The sequence below is a fragment of the Haplochromis burtoni genome, unplaced genomic scaffold (genome assembly GCF_018398535.1).
Source record: "Haplochromis burtoni strain Fernald_Lab_line unplaced genomic scaffold, NCSU_Asbu1 Contig_106, whole genome shotgun sequence".
NCBI classification, from domain to species: domain Eukaryota; kingdom Metazoa; phylum Chordata; class Actinopteri; order Cichliformes; family Cichlidae; genus Haplochromis; species Haplochromis burtoni.
The window spans coordinates 1551368-1567063 of NW_024582467.1; the positions used below are offsets into that span (position 1 = coordinate 1551368).

Below are 15696 nucleotides of genomic sequence, written 5' to 3' on the forward strand. Positions count from 1 at the left end.
TCATTATTTGTCTACTCTTGTTGGTAACATGCTGTTAGCTGCTCCCCTGCTGTGTGCATGTGGGATTTGTTCATACAAATTTACCAACTCTCTACCATTTATCCACAAATAATACCGCATTCTTGCTATTTAAAAAAATCTATGGATATACATTATTATCATTTAATATTTTGCCCTGAAAATGTCATGTTGTGACAGAAAGATTAATTTCATGGATGTCAGAGGTTGAAATAAGCCATCTCGGTTGGGTGTTCGGGCTCAGCCTCAAAGACGAGGCGAGGAACTCCAAGAATTGGTCCTCCCTCACATCAAAGAAGCCAGCTGATATTGTTGGCCATCAATATGCCTGCTGGGCTCCTCCTCTTGGAGGACATGCCCAGTTGGGAGGACACCATGGGGTAGACCCAGAACTCACTAGAGAGATTAGAAATTTCATCAGGCCTGCTAGTGTGCCAGGGTTCTCCAGGAGGAGCTGGAATATCGTGTTGTGTAAAAGGACATCTGGTATACCCTGCTTAGTATGGCGGCACTGCAACCTGACTTTGATTAAGTGGAAGAAAATGGATGGAAGGAAGCGAGGCAGTTCAGGAAACAGATGGACTTTTGATAGGATTTGAACATTTTTCTTTTAGCTAAATGTTTACTTCAAAGTCCTTCATCATCAGTAGGGGGGAAATAATCCTCTAAAAATTGGTAATGCCCTGTAATATAATCCCTTTCTGCCGTAGGGTTTGTTTTGATTAAACTCAAATTCGCTCATAGAACTTGGGGGTATCTGGGCTTTATGTGGACTCTTCATATCTATAAAATATGAAAACATTTCAGATTTTATGACTAATCATTTGCAACAATCTCCGTGGTGCTTTCTAAGGCTGGGTTACATAATACTGAAAATGGAGGCCCAAGTTAGAGAACAGAAATCCATCAGAAGACAAATTTGAATTCCATTTCAGAGAGTTTTTTTTCCCTCAAATCGAGTTTTACAGCATTTAAGAACATTCAGGGAAAGGTTTGAATTAAGGACTGTTTCCAAAATGCACACCTTTCCCTGACAGGAACCCCTGTTTGCTAGGTGAAACATTACAGCATCTGTTTTGTCTTGGCAGCATTTGTTTTGCCATTTCCTGTGTTTCAAACAGACTACTTCTCTCTAAAAATAATTGGTTTGCAGGCTCTGTGATGCTGCTTTCAAGTGCACCATGTAACCAGCTTTTGCTGTAGCCAGCTTTTTCCTTCGTTTGAATTCAGCTGGTCTTGCACTCGAGTGAGTTGGGTTACAAATAATGACAAAATGAATCACAGAGCATGTTTTTGCTTTTGGTGGCTTTTCACAAATTACTTGAAAACCGAAGCAAAGACAACTACAAAAGGATATTGGAAGTAATGATATCACATCAAGTACAGCCGAAACAGATTCCGTTGTGCAAACCAAATGTAGTCAGTAATCATAAATAAGAAATTACATTTAAAATTTTCATCAGTTGGTGGTTCACAATAGTTAAAGTATAAATATTTTACTTTGAATCTCACATGGTGGTTCAGAGAGTTTGGATTCAGTGTTTTTTTACTTTGCTGTGAAAGTTGCAACAAAACTTTAACATAAAAACTACAAAGCGATTATACTTTATCTATACACCGAAAAACAACATCTTCATACACATTTTTTTTCACTTCAGTTATTTCTAATCTATTTTCAGCCGCCTTCAAAGATGTTCGCAGTAGCACTGTTGATGTTTCTAATCATCCTTTGAACCCGTTTTGTGTGTTCCAATAAGGAATGGCGCATTGTTCAAGCAGTGAAATTACATTTTACATGCATAAGAATTTTAAATCCCACCATCAACATTTGGGAGATGAAGTGGCTGCCAGTTTCCAGAAGGTTATAATTTGAAATTCCTTTGTGTAGTATTATCCTTGGCAAACGCCTTCTTAAACATGCCCTCTAGCAGGATCAGCACAAGGGAGTGACTCTTAAGTGAGAAAATATTTCTAAAGGGACAAAAAAAATCATCGGAAACTGAAGGGAAAAGGGGTAAGTTTAATTATACGATTACCCTGACGGACTTTTGTGCTGCTTAATTTTGTCCAAAGGTCAAAGCTTTCACGAGACCGTTGTTCTTCAACACAAACTGCATGCTCTCTTGCATAAATCCTCCTCTGGCATTTGGGTGTTTTGCTAATTTTTCTGAAATTGGGATGTGATAAAACTGTCACCCATGTGGTACATTATTAGCTAAGCCATTGTTTCCCTTGTGTTAATTTTCCAAAGGGCACTCCAGAATCTCAGGCAAAAAGTAAAGAACACTCAAGATGGAAAATGATTGTCTAGAATAAAGATGATATGCCAAAAAGAAAAATCATTGTAAACAAATATCGTTCTGGTATTAAAAAAAAAAAAAAAAACGAAGAAGATGAATATCAATAATGTTTTTTAAAATTCCCATTAGACTTTTTTTTCCCATCACATCATTCCATTTAAAATCCTCTGCAAGGCAGCTTCACCATGAACACATGAAAGAAGCTAGTTCAACAAATTTAGTGAGCCAAGTAGCTGCCTAGCAACCAGCTATTGGCTAGCTCCTTGCTGATTTCATTGTTCATCCCCAGAGGTTGGTGCTGAGGTAAAGGCCTGAAAAGGTCAGGTCCGGTCAGAGCTTCTAGGGCATGGTGCATTTGAGTGTTGTCTGATTGAAGTCTTTTGATTTCCATTTATAGGTACAGCTGGTTGCCAATAGTGCAGGGTATACTTGGTTCCTTCATAATTGGATGACCATACTGTTTTTAACATTTCTCTTGTCCTTGGTATAACCTAACAACTTGTAATCAGCATTTTATTTCATCCACAAGATGCTTATGGTCATGATGAAACTGTGTGCAGACCCAAGTACTTCCAGATCAAATTATTGAAAAAAAAAAAAAAAAGGAAGACTATAGCATACATAAACTTCAAATTCAAATTCAAATTCAAATTCAAATTCAAAATTTCCTTACCTATTCAATTTAACGGATATCTGTGCATAGAGTACAGGTTGCTAGAGGTAAAAACTTGTTGCCTGTCAAAGTCGGTGATAGCCATTTAATTGTTTAATCCAAGTACCTTGATACCCCTTTGGCATCAAGATAAGTAAAAGCGATATCCCCTGAATCTTATTCTTGACTGTATGAAAAAAAATCTAACATCTAATCAATGTGACTAAGAGGGAATCATTATGCACAGAGATAAGCCAATACCTTTTGATTAGCCTTGTCTCATGCTTTCTTGCTTTGTGGTAGATCTTTGTTCTGTTTTCACTGAGATATTTGAATGCTAATCAATAAAAATCAAATAAAATCAAAAAAAAGATAAGTGGTCTAAGTGATAAAGTGTTAATATTTAAAAAGGGAGACATTCAAAGAGAGAGTGTGTAAAACAGAGAGGGGGGCAAAATAAGAAAAAGATAAGGGTTGGATTCGAGCCTTATCTCACTGTTAATGGTATTTCCAGAAGAGCTGAAGTGAACAGGGAAGACTTCACCAACCTGAGGTGTTCCTCCTATCATTTGGGCAAATTTATGCATTATCTCTCTGTTTATGGTCTTTTCTCTTTACTCGTTCCCTCCTGATTGTGTCTGGTTAGTGAAAGATCATGGTTATGATGACAAAAATACCTCAGAAATTGTCTCCTGAGTATAAAAAGGTTAGTTTTCTGTGACTCAATTTTCGTTTTGTTTTTTCCATCATGGAGTATGACACCTGCTGTCAGTTTGGAATCACAGTGGCTTCAGCTGACATGTTTACTTGTTTCAATTATTTGTAACAGCCAGTTCAGAAAAACGTAGCAATAGGCAATAAAAAAAATCTGCCTGTCCTAGTTACAAATGTGACTTATATATTTCGTATTCTAGTCAACATATAAGCTTTTGAACAACATAGAAGTAATTAATATACTTTTAATTAACTTAATTCTTTGACAATGGCTTCATGGCTTCTGTGTTTGACAGTAGGAATGTTTGACATAAAGATCAATGTCACATTGTATTCATTGCATGGATATATTATATGTAATTAATGTGTATAAAGATTTCATTAAATTCGTCAGAGTGCTTTTATTAGAGAATATGGTACATAAAGGCAGATAGAGGAGGACCAAGGTGAGAGAAATGAAAGAAATTGTCTTTCTTTGTTTTTTTTTTTATTTGAGGGCCAGTGATCAGTAAGAGCTTTGCATTATTAAGTAACCTCTTGTCTCTCGTGAATGAGTCGGGATGTAAGTGAGGTTTCAGAGGAGTGATGGTGAGACTGAAGCAAGGGTTTGCAGCATGGCCTGTATGTAACTTTTAGTGTGATACATGTCAGAGAAGCTCGGCAACTGGAAGCACTGAACAGCTAGAAGCTGCAAACTTACATATATGTGACATATGCATAAAGAAAAGAAAATGCAATGATTGATTTTCTCACTGAAATGAGCTGCTATCAGAAGTCATCCAGTTGAACTGGCTTTTGAAATGCTTGCAAAAGGAACATGCTCCTCTTCACCTTAGAAATTTGAGGCCTGCTCCAAAAGCTCATTTAGTAATTATATCTCTGTAAAGGCAATTTTCAGAAATTAAACTGGAATTGCATCAGACCACAATTACACAATCACAGAGGAGACACAGGAGTATCTTGAGCAGTAAATGGACTATGTGCCTCCTGTTTATTAGACAGCACAGGCAATTTAATTTTGGGTTAATGGTGACCAAATAATTGGCCTGTTGTCACAGTCCTTGTTTACATGTATTTAATAATCATTACTATGTACTAAGTGGAGGCCTTAGTGGAGCCCAATCTGATCTCTAAACAATTTCTTCCTTCCAAAATGCCTTCATATACTTTGAAATACAAGATATTTGTGTTTCCCTCATCAGCCACAACAGTTGATTTGGATGCTGTCTCATTAGTTGGCTGATACTAATTGTAATCAGTCACATAGATATGACCAGTAGGTGCACTCTTATGTACTAGCAGACTCAGTAGGCAGTTGTCATCTATTCTAAGCATTGTTAAACACAAAGCAACCAAGAATATGTAGGAGTCGTCCAACTGCAGTACAATGGAAAAACCTAGTCGCCCACCCTTATCCTTCTCTACATGTTACCTCCTTTTTTGTCATTTTTGTCATTTTTTCTGTTCTTTATTTTGCGTTTTTGGACATTAACCAAAAGCTCTTTTTTTCATATTCTGCCGCAATATTGTCTGCAATAGACAAAATGGTAAAATCCGCAGGACGGTCTTGAATATAATCCAACTTGCCTTTGACTAAGACTAAATGTCAAAAAGCCAAACTATGTAGACCAAGTCAAACAGATGTGAAAGAGTTTAAATATTTAAGTCTTTTTTACCAGCTGGACATTGTAGAGCTGTCCTGGTTGACACACCTCTACAATGTTGTGTGGAGTCCAGGGGCAGTACCCCTGGACTGGCAGACCGGTGTGGTGGTCCCCATCTTTAAGAAGGGGGACCGGAGGGTGTGTTCCAACTACAGGGGGATCACACTCCTCAGCCTCCCTGGGAAAGTCTATGCCAGGGTGATGTAAAGGAGAGTTCGTCCACTAGTCGAACCTCGGATACATGAGGAACAATGCGGTTTTCGTCCTGGTCGCGGAACACCCTCTTTATCCTCTCCAGGATACTTGAGGGTGCATGGGAGTTTGCCCAACCAGTCTACATGTGTTTTGTGGACTTGGAGAAGGCATTCGACCATGTCCCTTAGGGTGTCCTGTGGGAGGTGCTGCGGGAGTATGGGGTATCTGGCCCATTACTACGGGCCATTCGATCCCTATACAACCGTTGCAAGAGCTTGGTTTGCATTGCCTTTCACTTCAGTGGCTTCAGAGTGTCATCTCTGCTTTTCGCGGATGATGTGATTCTGTTGGCTTCATCGGGTGAAGGCCTCCAGCTCGCACTGGAGCAGTTCGCAGCCGAGTGTGAAGCACCGGGAATGAGGATTAGCACCTCCAAATCTGAGGCCATGGTTCTCAGCCAGAAAAGGGTGGAGTGCCCACTCCAGGTCGGGGATGAGTTCCTGCCCCAAGTGGAGGAGTTCAAGTATCTCAGGGTCTTGTTCGCGAGTGACGGGAGAAGGGAGCCGGAGATCAACAGACGGATTGGTGCAGAGGCTGCAGTGATGCGGACGCTGCACCGGTCCGTTGTGGTGAAGAGGGAGCTGAGTGTAAAAGCAAATGGCCATGAGCTGTGGGTAGTGACGGAAAGAATGAGATCGTGGATACAAGCGGCAGAAATTAGCTTGCTCTGAAGGGTGGCTGGCCTCAGCTGAGGTGGTTCGGGCATCTGACAAGGATGCCTCCTAGGCGCCTCCTGGGGTTGGTGTTCCGGGCATGTCCCACTGGGAGGAGGCCCCGGGGCAGACCCAGGACATGCTGCAGAGATTATATCTCTCGGCTGGCCTGGGAACGCCTTGGTGTTCCCCCGGATAAGCTGGAGGAGGTGGCTTGGGAGAGGGAGGTCTGGGCTTCTCTGCTTAGGCTGCTGCCCCTGCGACCCAGCCCAGGATAAAGCGGATGAAGATGGATGGATGGATGGATGTTCAAAAGAGACATTACAAGGGAGTTATCAAAATGCCTGTTACTCTACATTTAAAGGAGCCAACTCAGATAGCATGGCTATCCAACCAGGATACCTTTGAGGCACCTTGACAGGAAGGTATTCAAAGCAACGAAGAACAGGAGACCTCAGAGTAGTCTCCTGTTTTTTAGTGAATGGATATCTTCTGGGATTCAAATGCTTGACTAAGGATTGACTAAGGATTAGGACACTGTGCTTACATCACTGCCTCTGTGACCCAGTTCCATAAGTAGTGGTGAATAGTAGGATTATATGGAGATAATAATGGGTTTAGATGTTCTCAAAAGAACATTTGTCATGCTAGAGTTCCAATGACACTGTCCTCCATATACCTAATACATACAAAAAAAAAACTGTATGGATAGGTATGCTGGCAACAACTTCCAAGACAGCCTTTGGTAGAACATGTCCATAGATACACATACACAACAAGAAATATAATACACACAGTTTCACACTCTGCCTGCTTGAGACACACTGCCCTAGATGCATTTCAAACAACTAGTCTGGAAAAATGAGAGAAGAGACTTCCCTTCATACCAAACAAAGCCAGATTTTCATTTCAATCTTCTGTCCCATCAAGCAAGAGAGGAATGAATAGCAATGCATACAACGAGTGATATGTAATGTCATTAGAGTAGAAAAGTAATAATCTCAGGCCCACTTTAAAGTGAAGACTGTGATTTGTATTTGGTTACCCGATTAAACAAGCTGAGAGTTGCTATTAACCCTTTAAAGCCGGTCGGAAGTGACGTCATTTTTGCGGGAATGTAGTTTTTTTACCATCAGGGCCTCATGAGCCTATACTGGTGTTTTTAAAAGTTATGTTTGACTTTATGACTTTCTGTATCGTTTCTGGGATGCTTAGAACTCAAATTGCACTGCTGGAAATAGTTTATTTTGATGCACATGCTTCTTTTTTGCAAATTTGCACTGTAATATTTATTTTCGTTTTTCCTGCAGTATATAAAAATTGGTGTATTTCAAAAATAAAACTATGAAGACACTCAAAATAAATTCCCTGTGGTGGGAAACTATTTTGTGCAACTTTTTTGTATTTACAGTTTTGAGGGATAAGCCTCAAATATATGTTAAAAAAAAAAAAACGATTTTCCATTTTTTTGTAGTTTATTGCACTTTTTTTTGCAATTTATGTAATTACTATGCACTTAATGCATATATATTATTAAAATTGGGGCTATAATGGTTGTATTGATGTATAGCAACTTGAAATGCTCCCAAAAATGGCACTACAGGATGTAAAAAATATAATATAAGCTCTGGCGGACTTGACTCTATGGTAGGTCTTAAAGGGTTAAAGCCCAGCAGACACATTGGAATTGATTTAGGTTTTGATTAATCAAATTTTGTACCTTCTTTGATTTCCACAGTAACAATTCCTAAAGTTAATTATTCAAACTAATCCTAATTTAGACTAAATGGTCTAAATGACTTGCCAAGGAAAGTTAGACATTTGTTTGGATCATTTGTCTTTTAAAAATAAAATCATGGTGCATCTTTGGTATCTAAATACAATAGAAGAGGGTTTTTCATGCATTTCTTTTAGTCAGTGTGGACTGGATCACGCCAAAAGAGTTCTTGGACATAATCATTGACGAGCTCAGCTGCTTGCCCCTAATTCCTTTCCTTTCAATCAGTATTATAGGGTCAGACTAAAGCCATGCTGAAACACAACCCTACCTGTGATTTCTGGTGCACACCACTAAAGTGTTATGAGAGTATCATGCATGGTTACTTTGTTATAGCACTGACAAAATATTTCCACAGACATCCAAACAGTCAAACATAATACCTGCCAAAGTACTCACAACTTCCTGGTAGTTTCTGGTGTTGTCATCAGGACCATCACACCCAGAGAAAATAATATCAGGTATGCTGTAATAACACTTCTATTCTTCTGTTAAAGTTTTCCACAAATACTTAACTTCTAAATTGCTTTTCTCACACTGGATCCATGTCTTTAGTCACCAGTTCATGTGTTTTCACACTTCCCTTTACAGAAATTCATCATCCTCTGGGCGGCATATTTATATTTATCCCAGGCTTTGTGTTGCTTTGTACACTTCAGAGAGAAACACATGTGCTTACACACATGCATGCATGTACTTGCTTCCTGTTTTCTTTTAATTAATGACTGTGGTGTTAATTAGAAGGCATGGAACTCTTCAATACCCTCCCACAGTCTCTCATCCATTCTCATATTCACTCCTCTGAGCTTCATAAGGCAACACTTTGAAGTGTTTTGATCTCAGCAGCAAACGGCATAGGCAAACAAAAAACAGAGTTTGAGGGATACAAGAACTTCATAAACTGCACAGTCCTAAACATGATACAGAAGGATATTGCAGCTGTTTATGGTGCTCCTGGCCATTTAACCGGGATGCTTTGTCTGTTCAACTGTGCATAATTGTGCGTATTGTCTTCTCTCTTGCCTTTTTAAGTATGTTTTAACAGTGGGTAGCATTCACTCTTGCTTCCCCTGTTCCACCTAATGAGCATGAAACACGGGCACTGTCACCATGTTAAGCCTCCTTTCTTTTAATTATCTTTCTTCACATCAGTTGGGTTGACAAAGGTTGCCTCTCGTCGAAGTTTAGTCGGCTTAGCACCATGGAGGGATGTTTGGTAAAGAGAAAATGTCCATCTGTGGTGTAAGTGACCTGTTGACATGATATACTTTTGCTGAAATGTTTGATTTGAGTTAGGCTTCGTCTAGCCGGAGTTTCATATGCTAACTTGGTTTTCTCCTTGGGCATCAAATAACGGCATTTTCTTGCAAGTTGCTGTTTCACAGTTAATAAGCTGTTGGCTGTATGTTGAGCTTTAGGCACCAGACTACTTGATTAGGTTTAGGAAAAGGTCATGTCTTTAACTATTTGACACTTAACCAGTGACACATGTGTGCTTAAAGCGGTCCTGAATAATCATCCATATGTGACAATTTGTGAATGAGACCCTTCTTACCATTGCCATTACCCAGTGAATCAGGGATTTGCCAAGGTACACCTTGGCATATCTGCCAGCCACTTTGACAAAGCAGTAGTATAAAGAACAGCCAGTGAAATCACGCTCACCTACATCTGCCCCGGCAACGTTATATAAAGTTGTGGAAACGTTTATCATTTAAAATGAATTTCGTCAAACTTTTGAAGCCTGATTTAGATCTCATCTTTAAAACAAAGCAACTGTATTTGTTTGTGTTTGTTTTGTTCTCCCGCTCCCACACAGAACATATTTGGCATCACACACTGAGATGCTAAAAGCTGAGAACAACAAACTTGGAGGAGAGGTGGCAAAACTGTTGCCTTGACAAACAATGGGATCTTTGAGGCCTCGTGATGTCTCCTTATGTGATACAAGACTTAACCAGTTACCAACAGGTTATATTCATATATAAAAGAGAAGTTGCCAAGCACCTGTATGTCATTTTGGAGTTAAATCACTGTCCTGCAACAGGTGCATGGATGAATTTTTGTTTCAAACCTATGAGGTTTTGGTTAGACTCTGAATGTATGAATGAGAGTTTCCATGTATATATACAGCAACTCACAGCCACGGGTTTGCAATTTCTGCTGATTTATCACAAACAGATCCAACTGCAGATAGACTGACTGTCTCATTGCTGTTTCATTGCTTTCTTGATGCATCAAAGTTGCTTTGAAGATAGCAACAGAGTGCGTGTGCTTGCAGACCTGGTCCCTGCGTTGGAAGCAGCCATTTTGGAGGCAATGAAATTCCAATTAAATTGCACATGATTGCAGTCATTTTGATCATACCGTGGTCTCCAGCCAGCGTTTTCCTTAGACTTGACTGTAGCATTACAACATTCCTATATTGATTTCATGTAAATTTAGCTCAGCTCAGTTCCTCATAACATAGTCACGATATGCTGAACTGGTTTAAACTAACTGTATTTGTGAAAATGCACAAAAGAGTTTCACGTATTGGTGAGGGCTATTCAGCATACACAGCAGCACTAAAAGCGAGACAGGAACAGCACTGCTGCCACCGTGCTAACAGTGACAGCAATGGCAAGCACAGTTATGTGGAGATTTCTCACACTGGCTCCCTCCCCCAAGCCTTCCAACCCCCCTGCTGGACTAGATGGCAGTTGAGCATCTGTTACTAGACCACACCACTTACTTTGGCATATTTTGCATTACTTTGAGCAATTCGTATAAACAAAAAAAAAGTGTCGATCCATTATAGAGCATATAAGCATGCCATGTTTGGCAGTTTTCACAGAATTCTATCATTTTTTTTTAATCCATGGTTGAATAAAATCACTCGGCTTGTTAGGGCCTGCACATAATCATCACATGCCGGTCCACATTCCCCTCGCGGCAGTACCAGTAGTTCTGATAAAGCTGCTGAATGTTTATAAGTATAGACTTCACACAGTGTCTGCTGTGAAGCCTGCAGTGTGCTTAGAAACTTCGCATTACACCTGTGCTTTTTCCGACTGTGAACCTGAAAAAGGCAGATTGACAGTATGTCAAGTGATTGATAAAAAGTGTCAGGATCTCACCACCACCAATTTCTTCTAATGCCTTACAGCTGTGAGAAGCTCCTCCAAAAATCAAGCATTTTTTTAGTTTTCAGAGTGTCACTTGACAATACACTCAAAACCTGCATGAGCGAGCTGTGTATCAGTGAGTCACAGCTCCACCCAAAGTACTTTAACTCCATTTTCAAACCAGTTCAAGATTTAAGCATTTTTTTTTTGTATATACATACGAGTTTCATTCAAAGTTTGCATTCATTGCCACAACACTGCTATGTCTTTACTTATTTCCAAAAGTAAAGACATATGTACCAGCAGCATGCGCAGGCGAATCACCCCACTCTAATTGATTAAAGAACTGAAAATCACAAAACAGGCTTGCTATCGTCATTCTGCTCCAAGCAAAAATCTTTAATATGCCACATTCCAGTTCTTGTAAGCTTGATGTCTATGCAGAGCTCCAGTGTTTTGTCTGGTTGGACAAAGATGTTCTCTCAGATTTCACTTGCAGGCATCAGTATTTTTGCTCTGCTGTCAGCTTGTCAGACCGGATGCAGATTGATTCTGTGAAACAAAGCTGCAAGGGTAATCTGGTGAGACATAGGAATACAGGTGGAGTAGAGATGAAAATTAAGGCATAATGAAAAAGAATTATTAGAAGATTTATCAATTTTTAAGTAATAGTGTGGTCAAATTTAAAGCAGCATCACTATGTCTGTTTCTTAGTTAATGTTTTGCATGGATGAGATGTGTATTTTCTGCAAGAAGGAAGCAAAGTACATTTGGCCAGAGGCAAAATTGATATTCCAGCCAAGTGCGACACCCAGTTAGGCCTCACGCCCTCATTGAAGTCTCTGTGCTTTCTATCTGTTCTGTAAGACAACGCTACACTTCCATGTGTTGATAAGGAGATGGTTATTGAGCTAAAATTAATTAAAAATACATCCTGTCTTTTCTTGGGATACTTTCTGAAGGGCAGCCCAAGCACATTTCAGAATTCATTAGCTGCTTAATGATCATTGCCAGACTGGTACTCTCACTAATGTGCCAATCATATTCAACAGTTTAAATTTCTTTAAAAGTCTGAGGGCTATCCAGAAACCATGGAATGTGTCTTCAGTTAATTTAGCACACGCAAGGAGAAAAATATCACAGCAGATTCAATGTCATTGGAAAGTTCATATGCATTTCAACAATGCTCTTGCACTTTGCCTTTGTAGGAGAAATTCTGCATTTTATTCATTGCATGGTGCATCTAATGATGTTCCTCTGACCAAACAAGGAAACTGAAAGTCATTAGCTGTGAAAAAGGTCAATGCACGCTGGATCCACCTTTTCTTCTGCAGCACCCATTGTGATTTTGCCTAGGACACATCTTTGCTAGTAGAGAGTTCTGCCCCTAAAGATCACCCCATCAATAATTTCTTCTTGTCAGTTTGCTTCCTTTGATGAGGAGGCTGTACTCTCTTTGTGCTCTTATGTGTACATCATTTTAAGTAAGAAGAGAACTGTAGAAAAGATCTAAAAAACAAAAATGAGCATGCAGAATTATTTTTGGTCCCAGATGAAGGAACATAGTAGATACTTCTGTTCATCTGGACATAGCGTTTTCAGTTGGAGAAATATTTCATCATCGTCCAAGTGGCTTCTTTAGTCTCAGCTGACTGCAGGTTTCCCCAACCTTTTAAACAGTACCTTTGCACAATGACTGAAACTAGCACCACTGACTAACAATGAGCTATGAGGTCAGTTTCTTGATTATCTTCATCTTGATATGCTAATTGTCATGACCATCGGTCAACAACCACCAATCAAAGACCAGGAGTACCATTCACAGAGAGTTGGGGAATGGCTGCAGTCACAGAATTGTATGATGGTTACCCTTAGGCCCCTCCTGGATTCAGAGATGGTCTTTCCCTTTTCACGTAAATGGCCTCCTTGACTCCGCGCTCAAATCAGCGTTCCTCCCTGTCCAGGATGTGTACTCATCATTGAAAGAGTTTCCACTAGCCTGTAGGTGTGAATAGACTGCAGAGTCCTGGCCTGATGAGTTAGCTCCTCTGTGTTGTGCCAACCACTTACCCAGAGGTTGTTTGGTTTCCCACTGAAACTTTTCTCTCATTGAAAATGTTACATCCAGATGAACGTAATTAAGTTTTTGGGATTTCCTCACCTGGATGATTGAGCATGCATCAAGACATAGTGATGCTAAAGTTTTGAATGAGATGACTTGCACAATGTGGCTGATGAAGAAACTAGAGCAACAAGAAATGCTCACATCACCAAGAAAAATAGTGACCGAACCTGCGACATGAGGGGAGATGTTATGTTCATTTCTAACTCTTTTGTTTTGTGACTCAGTGAGAGTAGCTATCCATGATCCACGGTTTAAAATCAGTCTTTATTGTGTGTGTGTGTGTGTGTGTGTGTGTGTGTGTGTGTGTGTGTGTGTGTGTGTGTGTGTGTGTGTGTTATACTGAACAGTGGTGTTTCCACTGTGTTCATGTATGTCTGAAACGAACCATTTCAGCTCCTTTCCACCAAACTTTAAAGACAACTCTCTCCTCTTATAGGTTGTCACTAAATTAACCATATCAGTGATATCTACAGGAAAAGCTACTGGGATTACTTTTACATGTGTCGACTACATATAAAAATAAGCAAAAGCATAATAGGCCCTCTTAAATTAATTGAATGTATAAAGGTCATTTGCGTAGTTTCCCAGCTAAAGTTTTTGATTACTTGACTAATAATTATGTTCCTGTTTCCATCAGGTGTCGAGAAGGATACCAAGGAATCCGCTGTGACCAGTTTCTGCCCAAGACTGACTCCATCCTGTCGGACCCAAGTAAGACGCACTTTGTTTTTCTTTTCTTTTTTTTAACCTCCAGTGGATACAGTGTGTCTAGATCTATGATACAATAAGTCCATAAACTCAAACATATAATAAAGAAGTGAACACGAGAGAAAGAAAGCTCATTCTGAAAGGGTCTGGGTCCATAAGATCTATTTTTCAGACTATTGATCTACATCAATAACCCAAAAGGAAAAATGAAATATTCACTAGCATATATTGAGAGTTACTGAGCATGTCCTTGATGGCGCTCCTTGGTCTGCTATGCAAACCAGACATACAGTGTCAGTATGGTTCATACAGAGTAAAAATAGGAATCTTTTCAGTGTGTTTGACAGTTTACATTTAAAACTTGTCATACAAGCATATATCATATTCCTTCAGAGGTGTTATTAATCATGGCAGCAGCAAAGCAATCATGGAAGGGCTTTTCCCCTTGAGCGAAAATATATCTGGATATTACATTTAGTTTGTACCCTGAAATGCACATGCATTGTATAAAATAGATTTCTTTTAATCTTAGCAGCTATTATTCTACTTGCACTGATTACTTTGTTTCCAGGTGAGTTTGACCTCCTGCTTTGAATTCCAGCAGGGCTGTGGGCTTAGAAATATGATACAATATGATTCCTCGTCAGATTCAGCCAATGTTTTCTAATTTTTTGATTTTAGACAGGTGAAGACGCTGAGAAAGATAGATGAAAGCCAGATATCAACATATTCCACATTCTTGACAACAATCACCAGTAGTTCAACAGTGTTCCTTCTTTTTATGTTTAGGTAGCAATAATTTATAGAATATTCAGCATTCCAGCCTTGGCTGTCCTTCCTTCTAATGTTCACTGCACTTTCTTTACACAAACTCATAATCTGTCCTCCTATTACCTTTTCATTTTCTCCTCTCTTCAGTGCCTTCTCAAATATCCTCTCTGAGTCAGACTAATGTCACTTCTCTCATTTCTTTATCTCCCAAACACACGGTGCTCTCAATGTCACACAGTTGAGGGAAGAACACAAATTGCCCTAACTTATGTCCTTACTCCTCACTATCTATTCCATATTAATTTCCCAGGTCTCCTCAGCTCATTCCAAAAAATATGCAACCTTGTCACGCAGGCACTAACGTTGTGGCAGTACAATAGCTTATCTGTGACTTTTTTACTAACAAGCACCATGCTGTAATAGCACTATTTACCATAAATGGACAGAGATACACCTTGGAATTTTTACCCCATAGACATCCAATGACCCAATGTCCAACAAAGGAGACTCACTGCAGTGTTATTAAAATCTAAATTCCCTGTTAGGAATATGAAGTGTTATACTTGATTGCAAAGGAGAATGAGACATGTTGATTAGATGTGGCGAATGCAGCATTATTGCTCGCTATTTGTTAATATCCTTTACTTTCCAGATCATTAATTAAGTCTCTGTAATGAGGTTTTTAATTCCAAATGAGTATTAGGGTAATTGTCCTTGTTAGAACAACAGCAGTGTTCACTGAAGTGACACCCATCGCTTTGTTTGTACACCAACCTACTGACCTGAATGTATTGGTAGCTAAGAAATGTTACCACCCCCATCACTTAGCTAAGCAATTTGTCAAATGTCAGAGAAAAACAGCTCCTGATTGTCATTCTGCTTTGTTGATCCAACTGAAGGCACATTAGACATGATGTTCGTAGCACCATTGTTCTCTGAAACAAAGAGGAGG

General features: G+C 39.5%; 1 protein-coding gene across 2 annotated transcripts in view; it reads left to right on the plus strand.

The window, feature by feature from the left end:
* Positions 1-15696, plus strand: part of LOC102314635 (pro-neuregulin-3, membrane-bound isoform) — a 355364-nt gene that overhangs the window by 263057 nt on the left and 76611 nt on the right. For both annotated transcript variants that reach the window (XM_042223224.1, XM_042223225.1), the window contains exon 3: positions 13903-13976. In XM_042223224.1, coding sequence (XP_042079158.1) covers positions 13903-13976 — 74 coding nt within the window. The remainder of the gene's footprint in view (positions 1-13902; positions 13977-15696) is intronic.